Consider the following 26405-nt stretch of genomic DNA (forward strand, 5'->3'; position numbering starts at 1 on the left):
CAGAAAGAGGACATTGCAGCAGACCAGACGGGAAATGACCAGAGCATGGACCTGGAGTTCGATGTTGTCGAGGTCAGGTGGGGTGAATTTTAGCAAAGTTGCAGAGATGGAAGGGGCACGATCTGGAGTAGTTCTGGATTTGGGAGGTGAAGGAGAGTACTGAGTCAATGGTGACACCCAGGCAGCAAGCTTGAGGAACAGGACGGACAGACGTACTGTTGATGATGATGGAATTTTTTTTTTTTGGGTGGGGGGGACTATATGAACGGGGTAGGAAGATCTTGAGTCTTTTCCAGGTTGAGTTTCAAAATTCTGTCAGATATACAGGTGGAGATAGCGGTCAAGTACGTGAAGATTTTATCCCATGCGGATAGAAATGATGGAAGGTGGAATGGAAGATTTTATCCCATGCGGTGGAAAAGACAGGGGTTTGAGGGTGGATTTGAGTGTAATCAGTGTAGAGATGGTAGTTGAGACCAAGTCAGGAGATGAATTTGCCAAGTGAGGAAGAAGAGTAGGGGGCAGAGGACAGAGCCCTAGAGGACTCTAACCGAGAGGGGGGTAGAGAGGGAGGAGGATCCATTAGAGGTCTGCATAAGGAAATTAGAGAGTTGAGAAGAGAACAAGGTCAGAGCTGAGTCATGGATACCAAAAAGTATAGTGTTTGAAGCAGGAGGAGATGGTCAAGGAGGAGAAGGATGGAATAGTGGTTGTTCGATGTAGTTAAGATGAGTGATTGGTGACCCTAGTGAGTGTGGTATCTAGTGGAGTGGGCAGGGTGCAATCCAGATTGAAGGGGGTTAAGAAGGGGTTGGAGTCGAGAAAATGACACAATCATTTGTAAACTACATGCTCAAGGAGTTTGGAGGCAAAGTGAAGAAGAGAGTGAAGAGTGAAGTGAAGAAGAGAAATGGAGTGGTAGAATGAAGAGGGATGTCCTGTCTGATAGCAATATACACATTTACAGTGCTTGCAACAAGAAACCACATGGGCCCAGACTTACAGTTTTGCTTTCTTCTTTTTTTGCAGATTACAAGGCCTATGAAGATGCAGCAGAGGAATTCCACCCATACATCCCATTCTTCGCTACATTTGACCCTAAGGTAAGAAAATGTAACCATTGGGTGAGCTTTTAAATGCTTTATTCAAAATTGCTCAGAACAACAATCTTAATAAGGTGCAACACAAATGTGAAGGATACAGAACTGGGGGCGTACTTTTGTAATGGCCCTAATGCAGTAATCACCTTAATACTCAGGTTTAGTATTATGAATGAAACCTAATTGCAAGCTTCATTAAGGTGCGGTAACCAGCTCTTATTTATGCACGGGTTTTTGCATTCTTACACATATGAGCGCTGACTCTCGGCACTCACGCGTGCGCAGTATAAATCCGCCTTCCGAAGTCTGCCAAAGTCTCCTGCAGCGGGAGATTTAAACAGTGAAGCCTGTGGGGGAACGAGGAGACCAGGAAGGAGATTGGGAAGGCTCTATAGGACCCAGAGCCTTCTCCTTAGATAAGTATCTGTTGTTTGTTTAGGTTTACTGTCTGTCTACATCCCAAAAGAGGAGATTCCCGGAAGCTTTTCGGTTTAGCCACCAGAGCACTATATTTTTGTATAATGAAAGTCCTGTGAAGGTTTATGTAAACTCATCCAGCTTACTTGCCTTTGTTGACAGGAAAAGATAACTAGTAAATAAAATATCATACTTACCTGAGAAAATATATTTTCCTCTGTGACTCCTTCCCTTGGATACATCCTGCTGTAATTGCCAATGCCACTGGAAGCTGCAAATTTGAAGTGTTGTAGTGGTGCTGCCCCCTTGTCAACATGACCATGCTCCATGCCCTCTATGTAATGCTGCACTCGCTCCTCCTCTTTGTGCACAGGCTGTAATTGGAAATGCTCACAGCCTGGTTGTTACAAGGACCGGAAGGCTGTTAACCCTGACACCAGTGGTTGACATGGGCTCTCCTGGGGCGTGGAGTCTAAGTGGCTATGTGTCTTCACCAGAGCACCCCGGGATGATGGGCCGCTACCCCTAGTGGGCGACTGACTACTTTTGCTGCCTATTAGCCACCAGGTCGAGGCCCCAAGGATTGCCCCACCGGAGGCATAGAGAAAAACAGAGTCCGTAGAGGACGGCTGGAAGCGAAGTCGAGAAGACAAGCAGTAAGTCGAGGCAGACGGCAATCAGGCGATAACGGGTACACAAGCAATAGGTTGAGGCAGGTGGCAGACAGGCACAAATGGGTAGACAGGCAGAGGTTCGAGACAGGCGGCAGGCAATGGAGAACCGGAACAGGCAGGGTCAGAACCAAGGACCACAGATCAAAGTGAAGTCCAATAACAAGCCGGGGTCGAATACCAGATAACAGGAACAAACTAAGGCAATCTAACGATCAGCAAGCTGCAACGAAGTAACAGCATTGAACTGCTGTCACTAGTCCCCTTAAATACTTTAAATAAACTGGTGCCAGAAATTTTGCACTAAAGCGTGAACGCATATGCGTGTTAGACAAGTACGCATGTGTGCACCACCACGGCGTCCCTGGGATAGGGACCAGGACGCCGAGAACGGTAACACTGGCACTCTTGAAAGTGCCATGCTTAATGACGTTGTACACATTGGCAAACACTGGGAGCAGAGAGGAGTCTCCCTGCAGGACTGTAAATTGGAGAAGCAATGAGAAATACAGTACCTCAGATACAGGCTTTACCTTCACCTGTACCCTTTATGGTATTTGTTTATGTCTATTAAGTCAGATCATATTCAGCTACACCTTATAGCTTACCTTTAGAATATAGAATACCTTATTTGTGGAAACTGCAGTTTCTGAGGTATGTGAGTTGGTCCGCAGATTTGTGTGCATGAAGACGTTTGTAGGTTAGCTTCTTTGACTTGTGCAGTGGTATGTAGATACGGTAATTAGTCTCAGTGCAAGAGTAATTTAAGCTTTATTGTGGGATGAAAATTGTACGGTGGTTAGTGGAACTGAGCAAGGTCTTTTTTACTTGCACGGCAAATGATCAAATTGTCATTGATATAATGAAAATAGGGCATGGGATTTGTGTGACTTTAACTGAGGTATTCTTCTTTGATTGTTACCATAAAAAGAGTTGCATATTGTGGTGAAAAGTGGTGCAAATTGTGGTCCCATTGCAACTCACACCTGGTATAAATAGCCAAAATCAACATGACACTGAATAGCAAAAATAACAATGTCCAGGACTTCAAAGCAAATTTGTAGTGAAATAAAAGTTGGATGTTCACCACTGTAGAGGTAGGCCTCTGGAAGCTCCAGAGGACTCCCTAATCCCCATCCAGCCCTCCACTTCTCGCTGGGGCCCACTTCTTTGCGGCTGCGTTCCCTTCGAGTGTGGCCGCACTGTGCAGGTGGCAGTATAGTTTGCGCATGCACAGTAGCATAGAGCCACTTATGCATGGAGCAAAAAGCTGTACATGAGCAGTTCTGTGCAAACATTGGCTGTGTGCCTGCACAGTGCGGCCATGCTCATACATAAAGGGGAGGGTGGCTGTGAACACCATATTCAACATTATTGTCAAATATTTTACAAGTGTCTCAGTACAAGAACAGAGGCATGTAATAAGATCTACTGAGGTAAGTATCTAACTTTTTTCTTGTTTCAGGTACCCTTTTAGATATTTTAGACCAGGCATGGGCAAACTCAGCCCTCCAGCTGTTATGGAACTACAAGTCCCACAATGCATTTGCCTTTATGAGTCATGACTGTGGCTGTCAGACTCCTGCAATGCATTGTGGGACTTGTAATTCCTTAACAGCTGGAGGGCCAAGTTTGCCCATGCCTGTTTTAGACAGACCACAACAACATCATCATGGAGATGTTATCCAGATGTTTAGCATTCATAGTAGCAAAAAGGTTCCCACAAGCACAGGGCCAATGGCAGCAAGATAGTTGAGGGGATTGTTTGTGCACTATATGTAACTAGATCTTTTACAAACCAGAATTTTTATAATATTTTCCAACCATCCCCAGATATCTTCATTGAGTGTTCCATTCCCTGAGATTATAGGTTTGCCTGGGTTCCCGGTGAATGTTGCAGAGAATATTAAAACAGGTCACTTTTGGATTTCTCTGATCTCTGGGGGTAAAATGGACATTTGGCATTGATCTCCCTGCTCCCATCTGTGTACACACGTAAGTGTAGCGGTCTACCTTTTTGCTTTGCATCTGGGGGTAAAATATTTGACTATGTTTTTAAGTGCTGTCCTTTAACAGTCAGTAGATGAGAAGCTCCACTATCTGCCAAAAACTAAACTTTCATCAATCAGCTTTCTTGGATGGTCCTCCTTCAAAAGGCATGTTTGTGAACTGTTATATAAAAACGAAGAGCTCCCTTAAGGTTAATGAGTGATGTGAGTTCATAAGGCCCGGTTCACATTAGCGGTTTTCAGCCAAACGGACCGGATGGCCTGACCGGATCCGGACCGGATCCGGATCGGAACCGTACGGTTCTGATCCGGATCCGATCCGGATCCGGTCAGGTTGCATCAGGTGTTCATCCGGATGCGATCCGGATCCGTTTGGCAAAAGTCACGTTAAAAAAAAAAAAAATGTTGGGGTCTGGGAGGTCAGCAGAAGGGGGGCCTGTGGAATCAGGCCCTCCGCTGTTTAGCACTCACCTCCACCTCCAACATGCTGCCAACATCTCCAGCTCGTGCTGCTCCACTCCAAAATGGTTGCCCATGTGTCCCCAGCCAATATCGCCGCAACAATCCTCATAGGAAGTGGGGTAGAACATCCGGATTTTTTGCCAGTGTGTTGTGCGCTCTCCGGTTCTCATTGGTTTCCATTGGCCGGATGGTGCAGTCCGGCTCCGCCCCGGATACGGCTGCCGGAGGAGCCGGACCCAAAAATAGCGCATGTTGGAACGGACGCCGGAGTCCGGATCCGGTCCGGCTCCGGTCCGGACGAAACGGACGCATGTGAACACTGGCATAGCCTTACATTGCTATGCCGTGCGTCCGTTTCGTCCGGCCAGCATGCGGTGCGGCTCCGGTGCGGCTGCGGCACGGCTATTCCGGATAGCCACCGCTAATGTGAACCGGGCCTTAGTGCCATTGAGAACGCATTCGATGATTGATGGAGTAGTATTGGGATTAGCTGTGATGCACACTGCCATGGAAAGGCAAAATGATAAATAAAAAAGTGTTACACCTAATATCCTCTACATGAGTGCAATAAACAGGCTTAATTGCTCCAGCACATCACAATTGATTTCTGCCGTGGATGTTTTAGCGGGAGCAGGAAAAAATGGCGCACAGCTCCACTAGAACATTATGGCGCCGTCAATTTAATGTAAAACGCTAATTAGCGTTGTCAAATTGTAATGTTGTTATAGCCCAGCGGTATGGTTCTGGACTGTGGTCATATTTTGTGCTGAAAGTGCAGGTTCGAATCTAGTCGATGATCTTTTTTTCATTATTTTAATTTATTGATTCATGCACTGCTATCTGAGAGTTAATAAAAGATTAGTTGAAAAAATACTTTACGAAGTCAAAGTTTTGTTTTTTTAATATCCCAGCTGCATAACATATGCAAAGGACGTGGGAAGGCAGAATAAAGATGAGAGTTTGCAGCCAGTAACTTCCGTGTCTCCTTCTTAACCTTGCATACGATATTCAGCTGGGATATAAAACAAAACGTTTACTTCATAAGAAAGATTATTTCAACTAATCATTTACCAATGCACAAATAGCAGCGGTATCTCTATCACTGGAAAAAAAAAAAGTAACGTGCACAGATTCGAACCTGCAAAACTTTTCTCTAAGTCCGGTATCTTACCCCTAAGCTATAGCTCCTTCTTGGAAAGATGGCTTAACATTGCTTACACGTCCTTTTACAACACAATGCTGAACAGCACCATCTACTGGTTATAACTTTCACTACAAATACCACAGGCTGCCTGAGTCTTATTAAAACGGAAAATTACGTTTTAAAGTCTAAAACGCTAAATAGCGTTTTAAGAGCGTTCCGAACCGTCCGCCATTTTTTCCAGGCGCCGCTTTTGACTGTATGCCAAATAGCAGCGGTATCTCTATCACTGGAAAAAAAAAAAGTAACGTGCACAGATTCGAACCTGCAAAACTTTTCTCTAAGTCCGGTATCTTACCCCTAAGCTATAGCTCCTTCTTGGAAAGATGGCTTAACATTGCTTACACGTCCTTTTACAACACAATGCTGAACAGCACCATCTACTGGTTATAACTTTCACTACAAATACCACAGGCTGCCTGAGTCTTATTAAAACGGAAAATTACGTTTTAAAGTCTAAAACGCTAAATAGCGTTTTAAGAGCGTTCCGAACCGTGCGCCATTTTTTCCAGGCGCCGCTTTTGACTGTATGCGTTTTAGCGGCAGAAGCAGGTTATATTGAAGTAGACGTTTTATCTGTGGCTTGCATACTTGCTGCTTGCAGTGCACAAGGCACAAACAGGATTTTTATGTACTAAAAGTTAACCATTTGCTCAGTCAAAGGAGCTTCATTTTTCACAACACAATATACAAGAAAGATTTGTTTTTTGTAAAATGACTCCAAGATTTTAGAATTTGTAATTTATCTTTCAGTTTTGATTCAGTTTTGTGCTATGTGGGCTGGAATTAAAGCCAAACTCCATGTACAAATGTTTAACTAGTCCTGTGTAAGCCCTCAATGAAGAGCTTGTTTTCATTGTTGAATTCTGTGTTTAACTGATGTTGAATATTGTACATCATTTTTAGAATAAGCACTCAGGAACCCCTGCAACAGCCATTTCCTGCAACACAGATTCCAGAGTTGCACAATATTCCTGGAGTTAGTTTTTAAAGCAAATAAATTAGTCTGTAAGGCAAACCACAAGCAATTTTTTTTCTGATATTAGGTTGCCAAGCAGCTGACCCTGAAGTTGAATGAGATTGACTACTATGAGCCTTTCCATGATGAGCCTGTTACCATCCCCAACAAGCCCAACAGCGAAAAGGAGATTGTGGACTTCCTGCACCACCACAAGAGGTCAGTAGACTTCTCAAAGCCTGACCGTTATCTCACCCACCAAAACACCAAGGTTTCCAGTGTAAAAAAATATTCCAGAAAAATGATGACTTCCAAACAAAATCACTGTGATCTCCATTCTAAACTGACCCGATAGGTTGAGTCAGGTGGGTTCTAGTACGGACTGGTATCTTATATTGTAACACCTCTAGTAATGCTTGAACTGTAAAGAAATCCTTCAGACACCAATCAAGTTCTTTCTAAGAAATATTTGTATTAAATCATAGTATATAAAGTTCAGAGACAAAACACATTCATAAGGTTCTCTTTCAGCAGAATGAGTATAGGTAGGCCTATTATATATCTTCAAACGGCTAGGATCAGGCCCAGTTCAAGAAACAAATATGTGATACAGTTTATTAGCATTGACTTCCAAGAACTTTCCTCACACAACACTCTGCATTCTGCCACCTCTTCACCGCTGTCTTTTTTAAGGTTTCTTCTCTACTGTTTCTTCTGTAGCTTGTCTGCCAGCTGCTGTCACACAATCTCTCCAGACACTGCACTGCAGTCTTCACTCTTTTTCTGTAATCTGTCACTTGTTTCTCTGTCTCTTGTATGCATTGCTGTGCTGCTGTCTCTGTGTCTGCTGTTTTCTGTTACAGGTAATTTTTACTTTCCTGGTCTGTCCTATTATTCCTGACTCTTCTGGCTTATCTCTCCACTATTGCTGCTCTTTACTGGCCAGTAGTTGTGAGTGGTCTCTCGCCTCTCCTGTAATGTCTGCAACTCTCTTTTTCTTCCTTGATTTAGTTGTAAGTTGTGCTCTCTTATCTGTGGCTGTGCTCCCTTGTCTGTGGCTGTGCGTTGCTCAGTCTGTCTCACAAATCGCTGCTCTCTTTTTGTGCCTCTCCTCCATATCATCACTCATCAAGCTCATTTCTTGCTGCATCATCAACTCAGTCCCAACAATGCCCTAGGCTCTTCCCCCTCACTAGCCTTCAACTGCCAAAACAAAACTGCCATTTCCCCCTGCACATGTCCAGCTTCTCTCGCTTGTTTCCTGCTCATGGGCTCCCCCTGGCGCCACCTGCAGGACCCCTTTACAGCAGCACTTCACACAAAAAGTAATTGCATATTTAACCCTTGGTGTGAGTGTCCAATGCAGCAGAGGCGTCTCAGCCACCAGGCAAGGACAGCCATTGGCCTGGAGCGCAGGGTGGGGGAGGGGCGCTTCCCCCTCCAAACTGTGCGACCCCTGTGGTGAACCTAGTTCATCCCCGCAGCTCCCTGCTCCAGCCTGCAGTCTTCCAGCAGGCAGAGCAGGGCTATGGCAAGATGGCGTCCGAAGCCCTGTACTGGAGACTATTTGTGTCTGTGCATTGCTCAGTCTGTCTCACAAATCGCTGCTGAGACTATTTGTGTCTTTAGTACAGGGCTTCAGGCACCATCTTCCCGTAGCCCTGCTCTGCAGGTCAGCACGGGACTTTCACAGGCTGGCTGCGCTGCTGCAGACCGTCGGGGGAGGCTGCGCCCAGGGAGAGGACGCTTCTGCAGATGAGTAAATGCTTTTGTTTTTACAGGTGATTATAAATTTTTTTGTGAAACGCTGCCCACATTAGCATAATTACCTGGTGAACGCTGGCCACATTAGCATAATTTCCTGGTGAACGCTGCCCACATTAGCATAATTACCTGGTGAACGCTGGCCACATTAGCATAATTTCCTGGTGAACGATGCCCACATTACGATTATTTTCTGGTGAAAGCTGGCTACATACGATTATTTCCTGGTGAACGCTGGCCACATTACGATTATTTTCTGGTGAACGCTGGCTACATTACGATTATTTTCTGGTGAACGCTGGCCACATTAGCATAATTTCCTAGTGAACGCTGGCCACATTACGATTATTTTCTGGTGAACGCTGGCCACATTACGATTATTTTCTGGTGAACGCCGCCCACATTACGATTATTTTCTGGTGAATGCTGGCCACATTACGATTATTTTCTGGTGAACGCTGCCCACATTACGATTATTTTCTGGTGAACACTGGCCACATTACGATTATTTTATGGTGAACGCTGCCCACATTACGATTATTTTCTGGTGAACGCTGCCCACATTACGATTATTTTCTGGTGAACGCTGGCCACATTACGATTATTTTCTGATGAACGATGCCCACATTACGATTATTTTCTGGTGAATGCTGGCCACATTACGATTATTTTCTGGTGAACGCTGGCCACATTACGATTATTTTATGGTGAACGCTGCCCACATTACGATTATTTTATGGTGGACGCTGCCCACATTATGATTATTTTATGGTGAATCATTGCTGCGTTATAATTATTTTATGGTGAATCATTGTTGCGTTATGGTTATTTTCTGGTGAAAGATTGCCGCATTCCGATTATTTTAAGTGAATCATTGCTGCGTTATGAATATTTTCTGTTGAAAGATTGCCGCATTACTTTTACTTTATGGTGAAACATTGCTGCGTTACGATTATTTTACGGTGAAACATTGCTGCGTTACGATTATGTTCATCAGGGGGCACCACACGGGGGGCACAGGTTTTCTCGCCTGGAGTGACAAAATGTCTAGAGACGCCCCTGCATTGCAGTGACACACATGCACAAGGTTACAATATCTCCTGGGGTATTCAGTGATTGCATATCGCCACCATAGATCCTGGCCCAGATCTTACCAACCTTGGTGTTCTGAATGGAAGACATTCACACCATCTGGTGTGGATGTGAGATCAATAGTTCAGCTTGTGAATAATTGTATTTAAAGCACACATCTTGAGGCTGGAATGTATTTCTTCAGTACTGCATTCTTTACAGTGACCTACTGCACTGCTAGCTTTTCTAGACGCATATGTGTATAGGAGGCATTTGTTCACCTGGGTGATTGTATAGAATAACTTACATTCTACTATCAGCTTATGTGTTCCCTGACACTGACATCCCCCCACACACCTACACCTAACACTAACCCCTACTACATACATCTAACGCTAACCTCCCCTTCCATCCTATACCTAACACTAAGCCTTCTATCCTCTAATACTAACTCTCCTAACACTATGTATCAGATCGCAGCTATACAATAGCTGAGCTTTTGGGGCTAGTCTATATAATAGCCGAAACCCAAAGCCAAGATCTTGAGATTGGCTACTAATAGCCGCACTCTGGCTCCGTTAGCTGCTTGCCTAAGCCATTATCTGGAGCTCAGCTAATAATAGCTGAACTCCAACACTGTTAGTCGATCACCGGCGCCAAACCTCCATAACTGGAAACTTACATTGCAATTTGTGGTGCTACGTGGTGTTGCTGATTGTCTGTTCACTCAAATGTACTGATCCAATTCTGGACCATTTAGATTTCCAATGAGTACAAAATAGAGCTTTTGTGGGTAGCAGACAAATTTGCTGAGGAACACTTCTTCTAAATTGTGCTCATATACACACAATCTAATGCTTTAAATAGATAGAACTCATACATATTGATAGAGTAGCACCAAATCATTAATCAAGAGCTTCAGTCAAATCTTGGAAGATGGATTAGAAAATAATTCAGATACTTCACATCAATAAATTTAAATCATAATAACGCTATATTCAGTTTGTGACAAGTTTTTCTTTATGCGTACGGCATTAGACTGCTTATGTTTATTCCCGTAACAAACATTATAGAAAGAGAAACATCAGAAAATGAAAATCATCTGAGCAGGTTGAAGGAATGTATAATTTTGTGAGGCGATAAAGCAGACGTTTTCTTTACGCTTTCTTGCCAAGACGTAAATTGCTTCCTCTACGTTTTCCAACAATGCACAGAGCTCCAGCATAGCAACAGTTAACATGCATCTGTGAACATGATGTGTTGTTCTGGCTAGCCGGCAGTGCTGGAAGCCATACAGCATCATCTGCCCATCTCCAACAGGGATCGAGCGGCAGTTGTGATGGCTGGTGCAGTTGCCATGGCGCCTGGCAAAAACAATTTAGCTGCCATAGAAACATTTGAAATAACATGTTTTTCCATCTTATGCCTGCCGGCATCACATGGAGGGAGATTTAACCCATCATGTGCCAAGCTGTCACTCTCGATGCAATAATTATAGAAGTGGAGATTGAAAACTCAGTAATGAGTACTAAACAAACATATTGGCAGGAGGTGCTGGGTCACATAAAATGTTTGGAAAGGAGTAGCAGAAATTATAACAAATCATTACAAATTAAATTCGGAATTAACGCCACACGTGGCTTTATTCAGCCATGGAAATTCTGCCATTCCCAACAATGCTGCTTGCATTGCTTGTTGTGCTGACTCTCTTCTCTAATAGTTTTTGATTTCATAAATCAAAACAAATATATAGATCAGTTTTGACTCCACTGGCCTCATCCTTGTAGCTAAAAAAAATCTGCAGATGGCCAGGTGACACACATTGGTTTAGAAGGAGGTCAGCAATGGTAGCATCTCTTTATTTTAAGGTATATACACTGATGAAATTGATTATAGTGGTAACTTTCAGGGGTATGCTGTCATTCCTTGAAGATGATATTTTGCAAGCTAGAGAAATGAGCAATCATATAGATCTGAGTAACTTAGAAAAGGGACAGTTTTTGGTGGTAAGATGACTATATCAGATCATCTCCAAAATGTGGGGTATTCCTGATATGCAGTGTTTAGTACATATAGAAAGAGGTCTAAGTAGGGACATCTGGTAAACTAGCAACTGGTAATTATCCTGGTTTCAGGATCAGAAACACTTCCTATATCTAGCCCCTCCATCCCAGTGATGCTTAGCCTACGGTGTTAGATATTCAGATATGCGGAATCCCCCACCCCCGAGCATTCTGGGAGAACACGTATATTTTCTATGTGTTTTAGTACTATAGAATCAGTAAACAAGCATTCTGCCTAGATCACCTGACAGCACTTAAGATGTCACCACCTGTGATACATTTCAAATGTAAATCAGAGTGAGGTAATATTTTACAATGGGCAAACACTAAATAATTTATAAATGAATATTGTAATATTTAAAAAATAAGAAATGTTATTAATTAAGTTATTTTCGCTACAGTTTCTCTTTGATTCTGGCCATGAAAGAAAGGTGTCAGTACACCTAGTGCATTACTGCAGCTGGCTATGCATACAGTTTAGTACTCTCAGATTAGTCAGAATGGTCATGGTCGTTTCTGACCACCACAAAAGTGCCTATAGTAGACTTGTGGGCAGGAACGTGCAGAGGGGGACCCTGGGGGCCCAAGCACCCCCGTCCCACATTTTTAAACCACCCTAAAAAGGCCCCTTTGGCTGCAAAAACAAAGCTATGCCTCCAGCAACGATGAGCTCTGCCCCTTGCAGCAGGAGGCCCTGCCCACACCCACAGGAAGCTCCTCCCCATATGAGACACTTTGGAGTAAAGAGGTGCCATACAGGAATCCTAGTGTAACCATCCCCACAGCTGTGTGGGAGCAGGTAGGATGGTGTCTCTCTGACAGCAGTGATCTCTCCCTTTAACCTTGCACCCACAGGGACCTCTCCCTCCACCCAGATCCCATACTGACCTCTCCCTCCCCAACATTAGCACAGCAGTGATCCTGCTTTCCCCAGCATCCACACTGACCCCTCCCTCCCCCAGCACCCACATTGACCTTTCCCTCCCCCAGCAGCACCCATAGTGACCTCCTCCAGCACCTAAACTAACCTCTCCCTCCCCCAGTACAATGACTTCCCCTTCCGGCAGCACCAACACTAACCTCTACTCCTTCCATCATCCACCCACACCCCTTCCCCATAGCTGGCACCCAGTACTCACATGACACCAGGTACCTGCGCCCAGGACTAACATTGCACCCAGTACTCACACCTGCACACAGCCTCCACATGGCCCCCACTATCTGCACCAAGCACCCACTTAACCAGTACCCACACCCAAAGTACCTGCATTTAAAATCCAAATACCACCCAATGCCCACCCATAGCCAGCACCAAGTACAGGCATGGCACCAAGTATTCGCACCCATGTCACACCCAGTACCTGCACCCAGCACCAACATAACATTCAGTACATGCACCCCAATTACACATGGTGCTAAGTACCTGCAATCAACACCCGCATGACACTCGATACCCACCCATAGCCAGAACCTACATGGCACCCAGCATCTGCATTCAGCACCCGCATGACAACCAATACCCCCTAGCCAGAAATGAGGAGGGGACCGTGTGGCCACCAGTGACAGGTCTGAGTACTTCTGTGACTGAATGTATGTGACATTTGAGCACCCCCCACTTAAGGACCCTCTGCACGGCCCTGCTCATGGGTATGGGAATTGGAGTACAAGAACTAGAAAATTGAGCAATGAAGGAAGGCAGCCTGATCTGATGAATCAGCTTAGCCACCTACTGTAAGAGGTGTACATAAGAGGAGCAGTAGTTTTCCTGAGCATCTTGTTTAGGGGTGTGCCCAGTGGTGTATAATCATACACCCATAGCCACCTACCCCATCTGCGCTCAGCACTGATATTTAGTGGTGAGAAATACCACCATATATTATGCCCCTGGGACACAGACGGCCCATAAATATCCGTGATCATCCATTCACCTTTGATACTATGCAGCAGACCTTTGTCTAAGGTCAGTAGGGTCAGCTGAAACTGAATTATAGCAAAAGAGGGTACAGGAGAAGGAGAATGGTGGGAGTAGACAGCAGAGGAAGAGAACAAGAAGAAGGGTGGAAGGAGCCACAGGTGGAGGAGAATGGAGGAAGACTGACAGAGGGGGCACAGGAGGAAGAGACTGGGGTGAGCGCAGCAGCAGTGGGCAGAGATGGAGCTAAATGGCAGGAGAGGTAGAGAGGGTTAGAAGAAGAAGTGAATGGAGGAAGGAGTGGGGGCAGTTGGGTGCACAGGATAAAGAGAATGGGATGCACTCCACATGGATTACTCATGCCACAAACTTTGATCTACAAGTTGTCAGGCCAGTACACCTGCTGCCAGTATTGTAAGGGTCTCCCTGTCCCACCGTTTGATTTTTCATGTATTTTAAGCTATGGAAGGGCAGGAGAATTCAGCAAGAGGGTAGGTGTAACCTATGTGAGTATCTAAATGACAAAACTCAAGGTTCTACAATAGTTAGAAAGGGGGACAGTAAATATTAACGTGTACCCGAGGCAACATATGACATGATGAGATAAACATGTATAGGTACAGTGTAAAACATATTAATAACCAGGCTGTTTTACTTTCTTTATTGTGCTGCCTGAAAGAGTTAACTTTAAGACATGGAAGTGACAGCTTCTGTCTTGTTGGTACCTTCTCGATATACAGTAGTAAACATCACTAATAAGCAAATTAAAGCCATAATGTTTTCCTGGCAGAAAACAGAACATATATACATTTTAGTTTGTAAATGTTTAAATAAGAAATAAAACCATGGAATATCTAAAAAAAGAAGTTATTTTTAGGAGTTACAGCATACATACAATTGTATATATCGTCAGTTTATTTTCACCTCGGGTTCACTTTAAAGAAAGATCTCACTATTGAAGTCTGAAAGTGACTAAGCCCACTAGATCCAGTAGTGATTAACTAGATGCAGAGGGGCTTAAAAGTACAGTAAGGTAAATGTGCCTTTGATATACTTCTACTACCTTATACATCCCTTCAGAATTTTAGCTAGAAAGGCAATCTTGCCAAAAAGCAGAATTGAAGAATGAGGTCGAGGAAAATTGCAGCATGACAATGGCTCCATTATCCTGATTTGCAGGAGAGGCTGACCTGCCATATTCTGTCATCAGATCCACAGAGCGATAGTGCTCATGTCATGCTGCGTTTAGATGAGCAGCAGCTGAGAAAAACTCAGCGCCAAATCCTTTAACTCTATTTCAGTAACAATAGCCAGTATCTCGGGAAGATAAGTCCTGTAATTTTGTTATTAGTTCACGTCTTGTGTCTTTCTGGTGAGTTTTTCTGCTTATTTCTCCAAACAGAATACTGTACTTAGCCCTCTGAAAATAATGAAAAAAATATTGTACTTCAGGAAAACATTTTGATAAAGAAACATTGAGATGTATTATTATTGATATAGTGCTGACATCCTTTACAGCACTTTACATAGTGTATATAGTCATGTCGAAACTATCCCTCAGTGGAGCTCACAGTCTAAAGCCTTGCATAGTAACCCATGGTCTTATGTTCCAGGGGCAAACCCAGGATTTTCAAGGGGGGGATTCTTCAAAGGTCTCCCTCAGCCACGCACAATACAGTATAATGATATGGTAGGACATCATGCTGGGTACAAATAACACAAATTTTCGTCTGACCTGACCGACCAACAATGGGGTCATTCAGGAGCAGTTTGAATACAGATAGTAATGAGGACAGCCGAAATCTGTAATGAAGGGGAAAGTGAAGCATTCATACAGTAGGGCACAGGGCTGTGCTCATACCTGACTCTGTTAAGTTCCCCAGACGCAGAGCTGCTCCATGCTCTGCACACACACTGCTGCTACATACAAAGTCAACTGTAGCCAGGTAAGAAAGGGGGCAGTGCTGTGAGCTGCAGGATACCTGCAGATATTCTGGTGTTTCAACTTGTCTGTCCCCAGGCACTGCACCGGCCCTGGTCTGAGGGGGGATTCTGGGCAGCTGTAATGCCCCTTGCGTTTGCCTATGCCTTCCTATTGTAGTCTAAAGCCAATGTATGCAGAGACCAATCAACCAAGATGTATATTTTTAGAAAACCAACACAGAGAGAACAGCAAGAGTGCTATATACTATGCCACCATTCCACTCTTTCATTGAACTCTTGCTCTAGCTAAACTTTAACACTTTTCTTGACCTTTCACCTGCTCTCCCACCTGACGTAGCCTGACTTTAACCCTACAATATAACCTAACACTAACCTTGTCATCTGCTAATTCCCTAACAATAACCTTATCTTCTTGTCTCTGCTTAAAACTAACCTTCTCCCACTCTGTTTTGTAACACTAAATCTCTCCCTCAACCTAACACTATTTTTCCCATCCTCTCCTCTGCCTAGCCATACATGATACAACCAAATTTTTCTCTTTTTAAAAAAAAGATTTGATAAAATGCCAGATTGTATACAAAAAAATTAAATGAAAGTTTTGATTTTGTAGAAGGATTAGAAAATGGCTGTCATGCATGTTAGTTACCAATAATTTTTTGAAGATGATAGTATTTTTTAAATTAAAATTGAACCATTTATGACCAACTTAACACTGACCTCCCCGCTCCTTTCCTTAGTCCCAACCTTTTCTCCTCTTCCTAATCCTGGCATGCTACCCTTTGTCTCTCCCCACATAACTCGATCCTGACGGTTATACTTATCCCTAACCTCTCTTCACTCTCCTCTACCTAATACTGACTGTTCCCCATCCCCTTTGCCTAATAATGAACTTTTCCTCCTTCCTCTCTATAACTTTTACCCATGTTGACTTCCTAAAGCTGGCCACTAACGGTCCAATTTCTAGCGAAAAATCGTTCGAGCGATCAGAAATTCTGATCGGATTGGTTGTAAATAATCTCCATTGGTGGACACAATCGATTATGAACGAGTGAAAAAAATGTCGCCCGAATGAATTTTCGTCGAACGAAAATTTGAATTTTCTTGGTGGTCGTGATAGATAGGAAGCAATGATTGGTTAGTTGATGGTGTAGTGAACGATTTTTCGTCCGATCAGAATTTCTGATCGCTCGAACGATTTTTCGCTAGAAATTGGACCGTTAGTGGCCAGCTTAACACTTACCTTACCCTTCTAATGTGTTTGGCCCTAACCTTTCTCCTTTTAAATTGGAGAGCATTGGCAAATCCAGGCTTTATGAGGTCCTCTTTATAAACAAACTTCTAAAACTGATTGGTTGTTTTGGCTGTTTTCTACCTTTTAAGCTTAATATCATTAATTCCTTAAAGATTTAGACCCATACTTTATTCTATTTTAATCTATCTTGCTTTTTTCTTAACTCAGCCAATGATATATGAGACCATCTCAAATTCCAATTTTATCTCTCCAATTTAAACTTTAAAGGGCACTGTAAGTGTCATTCCTAATCTATTTTACACTGTATTAATCCGAATGACTCATCTTTCAATTGATCTACCTCCATCTGCATTCCCTTGAGGTGCTCCTTAAATTCCACACTGAAAACATGTGGGAGGCACCCATGAGTAAATACTCTGGGGGTCATTAATTTGAAGGTTAGTCATTGAGGATGCTTTAGAGAAGAACAGACTTAAACTTAATGACTCAGATATCCAGGCTCAAGGAAAAAAACAAAGTTTATTTTCTTGAAAAATAGAAGGAAAAAAAAACAATTAAAATTCATCAAAAGAGCTGTCTTTTAGAAGTCACTTTCTCGCCTTCATGATTTCTCTCCCTTGAGGGTTAAACGCAGATGAGAGACCTTCCTTAGCATCTTGTTTTCCCAGTATCGGTGATGAAAGTGCAGCAATACAGACACACTTAAAGATTGTCAGTTCAGAGCCTGTGTGGTTGCCATGACAGCGAGTCCTATAAGCTTCACACAACAAATACCTTATTATTTTTTCTCCTCTTTAATATACCTATTGTTTTCTTCTGTGTTGCATTATTGTACCTTCGAGTGGCTGACGGCTTAACAATACAGTACACTGGACAAAAGGAGCACAAGGATGCTACTTCATTCTAAATATAACCTCATCTTTTAAAATGGCTCCTTGTTGGCCTCTGCTGTACCAGTGAGGGTTATCTTGGTTTTTTTTTGCAAAGTACAAACCCATCTGACTGTACCTCAGAAAACTGAAAAATAATCCAAAACCAAATGCCAGTATTCAAATCCTTCTAGTGAGAAGCATAATCTTCTAATACAATGAAATGAACAGACCTTTTGACATTTCTTAGGTTGTTCACAATTTCATATAAAAGATCCTGTAAACAGTAATAGCTTTGTTTACCAAAATAAATAAATTGTGCAGTCATAAGATCAACAATACCAGATAACATGCCATTCACTTATGAGAAAAGCATGTGATCTCACAGAAAGTTGACTAACCAATCAGCTTCTCTTCTTTGATGTAGACATCCTACATGTTCCCCCTCAGTGTTCCATGTGACTGCTTAAAGTGAACCAGAGCCAAAAAAAATTATTTAAAATAACCATGATGTACCTGCACATCAATATTACATACTTACTTCCCCATCAGTTCCTCTTAGAGGCTCACTGTTTCTCCTTACAATGATTCCATCTAGTTCTGACAAAATCTTGTCAGACTTGTCTCTCAGGAAGCTGAAAGCATACATATGAATCAGTCTCCGGAAGATTTGGGAACGGGGTAAAGGCGATAAACGGTTTACCCTGCTCCTGCACAAGTTCTGGGGCCGCTAATTACTATTCCCCATCCAAACCACCATTGATAGTGGGGAAAGATTTAATTCGGCTGCCAGCTGTTGCTGGCGGCAAAATTACAGTGTTTTTATAGTAACTTGTTCTCCGTCTTCTGATGGCACCCAAATTACTCACTGAGCGCTGCTATAGCCGTAACTACTATTACAGCCTATGGTGGTGCCGGCTGCGCACATATTTCCTGCACTGTTTTGACAGCGTTTGAGCTGAAAGACTCACTATATCATTTACCGTCAGTTATAACTGAAAGGACAACTGATGTGCAAGGTAATGTCCATGTTTCTCTATGGCTCAAGCAATATTGCTGGTTAAAGTGGACCTCAAGACTGATGTACAAAAACCTGCAGCCTTGCTGTAAGCAGGGCCGGGCCGAGGCATAGGCTGGAGAGGCTCCAGCCTCAGGGCGCAGTGTAGGAGGGGGCGCAGAATTCATTCAGCTGTCATTCCTAATTGTGTTTGAAGCAGAAAGAAATAAGAAAAGGGGATACATGACAGTGACTGCAAGCCAGATAACTAGATATTAAGGTGTTGGGGAGGTTGTGGGCCCTGTGGCGCCTCTTAGTCTAATAGCAATCAGTGTGTGACGGCTGGGGAGGCAGGGATGGAGGGGCGCACTTTGCTGTCTCAGCCTTGGGTGCTGGAGGACCTTGTCCCGGCTCTGGCTGTAAGCAAAAGTTGTATTTACCTGCGGTGCCTTATCCCACAAAGCCGTCCCAAAGACCCTGCATCACTCCACTTCCGACACCTCCCCTCGCCTCCCCTCTCTCCACAGAGAAAAATGCCCAGCTATTTACTGCAGTAAATTTCTTGGTGTTTTTTTCGCCGGGGAGAGAGGGGAGGCAGGCCAGGTGCCGGAAGTGGAGTGATGCGGGGTCTTCAGGACAGCTTCGTAGGACAAGGCACCGCAGGTAAATACAACTTTTGCTTACAGCAAGGCTGCAGGATCTTGGAAATTAGGATGGAGATCCACTTTAACAGACTTCTGACCCAAAATCTGTTATCGCAATAGAGGATTGAGCATTCCATTGATCACAGTGGACAAACAGAACACGGCAGAGGAGAAAGTCATTGATAAGCAGAGTACGTGGGAGGTACGTATGACGTGTGTATGTTTATTTTAACTTTTATTTTTCAATACAGGTTCACTTTAACTAATCATGTGACTCACCTCAGATCTTCCAGCAAATTTTTCTCAGATCACAGTTGGCAGCTCCATTTGCTTTACATTGGGCATAATAAAGGTGTCAAAAGAATCAAACTCCACCAATGTTTGTTTGTTTGTTTTTTGTCTGCCTAAGTTTGCCTGTTGCAAAAATTACTTTTCTAAACATATTCTTGATTTTGGAATTAGAACGTTTGACTAAACATTGTATATTTATTGCATGTTCTGCATATACAACCTTTGTAAAATTAGAACTGTTCAGGTTAGCATAGTCTGCCCCAGAACAATAAATCTAATAGCTGAGGTGCTGTCACAAACATCCATGGTCCCACCTACACAGTGGCAGTATTGGAAGTGTCCAGTGAGAGTTAAATCACTTAACTCTATGACATTTTCTTTTCTTAGTACTTTTATGGATTTTAGAAATTGTTAAATGCCCGTGGGAAATGTGTACAGCTAGAAGATATTGTTTTATGTCTTGTATGGTTATCTCGCCCTATAATCCTTTTTTGGATGTTTTACAGACCAACACTGAGGAAACTGCAGCCAGACAGCATGTACGAGACCTGGGTAAGGATACTTCCATTCCTCATACTTCTAGGTCTAGAGAAAAAATGTCAAACAGCTCATTAATTAATTAAGGAACCTCTCATTAAAGTTTCAGTGTAGTTAAATCTATGTGTGCAAAAAATAACTTAAAATTAAGCTCCAAACAATCTTGCAATGAGCTTAAGTTCTTGATCTTATTTGTTTTGTAAAATACAAGTTTGTCACTGCCATTTTTTACATCACAAAAAATGAGTCATTCGCAGTCTATACTACTCCCATTCTTAGTGTCAACAGGAGAGGAATTAAATGAACATTTAGATCTGTAGAAGCCATGGAAACAGTTTTAAATGCAGATTTTTTTAAACAATTATCAGCCCATGATGATGTAGTTAATTTGATATTAGGATAAGCTTAAACTATACATACTGCAGTTAACATGCTTTTATCTGACATAAAGGAGGTTTACTGCATTATTCCCTATAGCCCCATGATTTTAAGAGAACTATTGACAATAGCTTAGAGCAAGTGGATAACTAGGATTGTTCTCACTTTTAAGCACCCCACAAATGCTTGTCCCTAGGGTTTTATAGAAGGAGATTGCCTCATCATTGGTGTTGCCCAGACTCTTACAATACCTATAGAGAAAGAGCATGTTGCTTACTTCCTTATAACCCTGATTGAGGGAGGGCGTGGCTGTAATAGCCACTGTCCTGGGACTGTAGACAATACATACATTCTTAACTTATAATAACTTCACATAAAACGGACTTGGTGCATGAAAAGGCCGTGGCCAATTTTATTGGTTTAAAACAAAACACAAAAAGGTCCAAATAACTTTATTAGCTTAAAATAAATAACCAATAAACTTCATGAATAGGTCCACCATTACAGTTCAGACCTAAAAATCAAATATTAATACCGCAAGGACCCCTTGATGGAACCAATAAACTTGACCACGACGGATCTTCTTCCTGCTGGGAGGGTGGGTGGGGAGCTTGTCCCATCCACGCTGGACACTAAGGCAGATATGCTCTGGGGCGTACGTTAAAAAAGGGCGCCGGGAAAAAAGGGCGCAGGGTTTTAAACGATAATCATGAATAACGTTTAAAAAAAAATTGTGCTATATTTCGTTTAAAAATAATGTTTTATAAAGTTATAAATCATTAAATAATGTGTATGAAATCGGCAATTTTAAAAACGTTAATCTTCCCTGTTTAAAAAGTTAAATTTATAATAACGTTTTATAAAACATTAATAAGAATTTTACTAAAGCTATACCTAACCCTACTCTCACACAGAACCCTCCCTGTACCTATCCCTAACCCCTAGACCCCCCTGTTGGTGCCTAAACCTAAGACCCCCCTGTTGGTGCCTAAACCTAAGACCCCCCTGTTGGTGCCTAAACCTAAGACCCCCCTGGTGGTGCCTAAACCTAAGACCCCCTGTTGGTGCCTAAACCTAAGACCCCCCTGGTGGTGCCTACCTAAGACCCCCCTGGTGGTGCCTAAACCTAAGACCCCCCTGGTGGTGCCTAAACCTAAGACCCCCCCCTGGTGGTGCCTAAACATAAGACCCCCCTGGTGGTGCCTAAACCTAAGACCCTCCTTGTGATGCCTAAACCTAAGACCCCCCTGTGATAAGCATTAATAACGTTTTTAAAAAAATATGGTGCGGTTTTTCGTTTAAAAATGTTTAAAAAAAAAATTGTACGGTTTTCCGTTTAAAAGTAATGTTTTAAAAAAATATTGTACTGTTTTTCGTTTAAAAATAATGTTTAAAAAATTATAAATCATTAAATAATGGGTAATCATGAGAAGCAGTTATAAAACATTAAGTCTCCGGGCGCCGCTTTTAAAACGTTATTTTTCTCCGGCGCCCTTTTTTCCTGTTTTACGCCCATTAAACGATATTTATTATGGGAGTGAATGGCGGCCCCCTTTTTGTCCACCTGCCTCATGCGCCCAAATTTCCTGCTTCCTGCACTGAGGAGCACCTACTTATATACCCTGAGAAATCCCCTGATTGGCTGCTGCAACAAAGTTTAGGCCTAGCAACACCTGGCAGACTTTACCTTATACCTTACTTGACCAATCCTGAACAGGCCTACAAACTTTTGCCTCACTACCTAGAAAAGGGATAGCAGCCAATCAGGGGGGCACCTACCTCAGCCATAGAGGCCAATGCAATTCCCTCACAGGCAATTGCACCAGCTTAAAATACCTGTTTTAATCATTACCTCACCTGTATAAAACCACCTATTAATGATTCCTGTTTGTCACATTCCCATGGAGGGCCTTCTTTATTAAATACGGCCCTGTACATTCTCTCTTGTGGTGTTCTACTGGAGCGGGTGCCCTCCCTATAGGTATTGTGGTTTGCATATCGATGAATTGTGGGCTTGGCATAGCCAGCTTCCAGTGTTTCCTATGCAAAAGAAGTGTGGCCAAGGAGATGGTGTGGCCTCAGAACAACCATGATACCAAGTTTGTGCTGAGTAGCCTGCTTGGGAGGGGATTATGTTGCATAAGTCCAGCAAGCAACAGGTCCACTTTAGCTGTTGGAGCAGTGGCGGGGTGAGGCAAATAAAAAGTACTGATTTGGGCTATAAAACCATGTATCTCAGTAGTAACATTGGCCATACCTGTGGAAGCTACTTATCCCCCAGGTCTCCAATACTCCCAGGTGCTCCTGTAAGATGGGGTCTTGCTCTAATCCAGAGAAGTATCAACAGAGAGACGTTTACAAATATAAATATGAAACAACTCACAAGCTAAAGCAACTCATGGGAGATCTAGACTTGCCCAGAGCACCAAACAGAGCAGGCACACATCACTTCAAACTGCCCAGTAATTTGATGTATAACTGTACATTAATGAAGAAATTACCCACTATGGAATTTTATATTTTGTTGTTCCTCTTATCCGCCTGCAGGAAGATGACTTGAACGGAATCCATATTGTTGCCTTTGCAGAGGAGGATGATCCAGGTAACAATTTTATTATTCCAATCAATAATAAACGGGCACTAAACCTCTGTTATTCACACCACTGTAAGTTACCTCACAGGAACTACCATTAATACAACACTGATATTAGACCAATAATCATCCAGTGCTCAACAAGTGTGTGACAAAACAAAAGCTCTTTATTGGCACGCCTGAGCTAAGATATGCCAGTAAAGAGCTTTTCTTTTATTGCCTGAGCTAAGACATGCCAGTAAAGAGCTTTTCTTTTATTGCCTGAGCTAAGACATGCCAGTAAACAGCGTTTATTTTGTTGCACACTGCTTTAGCACTGGATTATTTATGGTTTAATAACAATGTTTTTATTATTATCATTATTATAGTTTAAAATCCTTCCATAATGCAGGATACCATCACTAGGGACACTACCGGCTATGGTTATAGGAGTGAAAAAAAATAAAAGTTGTACGCGATAAAGGGTAAATGATAGCTGTATTTTCTTTTTAACAAATCATTTTATTGTTTTAACAACTAAAGATAAAAAGCATATGCCAACTTGAAAGATACAGATATAACCCACCCCAATTCCCTCCCTACATCCTGCTTGAACCAAAAACTTAGCATGGATGTCTAAACCCTAACTTGACCTTAAAGATTGCAGAGATAGACATGAAAAGCTCAGTAAACTAATCTTAATCTATTTCTGAGGGGAAGCTATAGGAAATCTGCCAAGGCTAGGGGTACAAACATTTAACTTGTTTCATAAAACAAAACAAGAACAGGGCCATCCAGTTAGTCATTATATATACACTAGTAGACCTAAGCCCATTTCAAAACGGGCTCTAGGTCTGTGTTGAATCCCCTCCCCTCTACTCCACTCCCCTCCCCTTCCCTCTCACTCTCCCTGTGAACGACGCAGTCACCGCTCATGCGCGCGCCTGCCGTGCACCCACCGCGCACGCCTGCCGCGCCCGTCCTCCCTCAGCTCTCCTCAGTCTCTGTGTCCCTCCCTGCACATGCGCAGTAGCGCAAAACAAGGGACACACACACACACAGGAAGTGCAGGGATGGGACGCAGAGACAGTTAGGTTTTATTATAGAGGATGGCTCCAGTATATTAGTCATCCATTAGTCATCCTATACTGATATCAGAGAATAGCATCTTGATAAGTACAATATAATTAGGAAACTTGTAATAACCTCACAATGTTACAAAAGGTCCAAGAAACAGAGGATTGTTATTAGATGTACATAGACCGCTATTTCCCCAGAGCCATTGCCTTTTACTTGGTATTACTTAGAAGTAAGCATAATGTAGTAATCATGGATAAATGTAGTTATTGTGGATAATGGAAGTATTAATAGCTGTACTTTTTATAGTTGTTTTGTTATTAATATCAAGGAGTGTTTATGTGTTCTGGTTTTTAAGATGTTTTATAGATTGGTTAATAAACTGTCCGTTTATTGAGATTCAGGCAGCAGGATGATGCTAAACTAAGCAAGCTACTATAGACTCTTTCAGCTAGGCTGCATCATGCCACATAACCAACATCTTAAAACAGTATCTTTAGCTGCAGAAGCCTCATTTAACTCAAAAAGATAACATCTGGTCACTGCTAACAGATGGGATAGTTAGAAATGTGTATGGAGCAGGATATAAAATTATATTGACAGTTGAATGCTAAAGTTACCTATACCTTGGCTTTTCTTCAATCAGATGGTTATGAGTTCTTGGAGATCATCAAGGATGTTGCAGAAGACAACACTGATAACCCCGATCTTAGCATCATCTGGATTGACCCAGAGGACTTCCCACTGGTAAGAGATTTTGTAAAACTATGTTCTTGCAGATGGACATTGTTCCACACTGCACCACCAGGGCACCACCTATGACATAGGAGACTAGGATTAAAATTCTCTGGAACCAGTATTTAACCAGTAAAGTGTCTTTGAAACAAGACTCCCGAATGCTCCAAATGCCTGCGAGGCTGGCTTGCTGAGTGTGCTGTAAGTGGCTACGGCTTTCCTTAGCTACTGAATACCAACATTCTACTCATACCTGGTTATAAAATGCTATGCCTTAAAATAAAATGTCCCCTTTGTTGCAAAAGAACAATGCTGTTGTAAGGCTTGGCAGACCTCTTGCCTCCCTTCAGATTCTATACCCCAATCTGACACCATGCTTTTCACCTATAGTAAAGTCCCCACGTGAACGGGAGACAAGTTGCCCCCACCCAACTACGGTTGCCCCAGGACTTAGCACGCAAGGTATAGAGGCTGAGGCCGGAAAGACAGGAGTACCACCAGAACCCACTAGGAAAGGACAGGCAATACTGAGTAATATCAGGAAGTAGTGTGGGGTGCACTGTGAAGGAGCAAACTCAGATCACAGTCAGAGTGGACAGACAAGAAACAGAGAGGAAGATTGCTCAAAGCAACAAGAGGCAGGTAGGAAGATTGCTGAGAGCTACTTCTGGTGAAAAAGACAAGGATAGACAGAGGGAACATTTATCAATCCAATCGATAACATAGTGATGACAAACGTCCACACAAAAACCAACAAGACTGGACAGAACAGGAAGGAGGATAACCAATAGCAGCCACTGCTATCGTACGTCCACATGGCAGGACTAGAAGGAGAGCCCGCCAATCACAACCGCAGTGATGGGGACATCCAGATAAGCAGGACTAAAAGGGGCATTGCTAACCACAGCTGCAGGGATGGGGACGTCAAGATTGGCAGAACTAGAAGGGTGTAAGGCTTGGTGGTGTATTCTCCACAGTCAGCATGCAACGCATGAGCTGGCGTGGAGGAGGTACACACACTAGCACAAGGAAACAGGCTATCCCTAGTATAGTGGAGGGGAGGACTGACTCCAATAGGAGATTGTGGCGCACAGAGCCGGTGCAGATCTGACAGCCACAAACAATGCTTTCGTAATAAAGTCTCAGCGCAAAGTAGCGCCGAGCGCACAAACCAGAACTGAGGAGATCAGGACAGGTAGACAGAATGAACGCTTGCTAGCTAGCGGTTACTTAGCGACAGCAAGCGTCCAAAACCAGACAGACTGGAATGAGGCAGCCAATGCGCTGCGGCGATGGCGTGCCTCACAAAGACAGGACAGGACAGTCAGAAAATAGCAGGATTAAGATAGATAAACGTAACACAGATAAATATACAATAAGTATGTTTTCCTAGCGTATTACAATTACAGCTATCAATGAAACTATTTGTAACGTCTGACTAACATATGTATATATCGGCAATGAACCGATATATGACATAA

The 26405-nt window shown here is 42.9% G+C and overlaps 1 protein-coding gene across 1 annotated transcript in view; it reads left to right on the forward strand.

Moving 5' to 3' along the window:
- Window positions 1–26405, forward strand: part of CASQ1 (calsequestrin 1) — a 164816-nt gene that overhangs the window by 120042 nt on the left and 18369 nt on the right. Inside the window, exons 5-9 of the mRNA XM_068253544.1 lie at window positions 1030–1103; window positions 6907–7037; window positions 20132–20177; window positions 23088–23142; window positions 24836–24936. Coding sequence (XP_068109645.1) covers window positions 1030–1103; window positions 6907–7037; window positions 20132–20177; window positions 23088–23142; window positions 24836–24936 — 407 coding nt within the window. The remainder of the gene's footprint in view (window positions 1–1029; window positions 1104–6906; window positions 7038–20131; window positions 20178–23087; window positions 23143–24835; window positions 24937–26405) is intronic.

Source organism: Hyperolius riggenbachi, chromosome 9, assembly GCF_040937935.1.
Source record: "Hyperolius riggenbachi isolate aHypRig1 chromosome 9, aHypRig1.pri, whole genome shotgun sequence".
NCBI classification, from domain to species: domain Eukaryota; kingdom Metazoa; phylum Chordata; class Amphibia; order Anura; family Hyperoliidae; genus Hyperolius; species Hyperolius riggenbachi.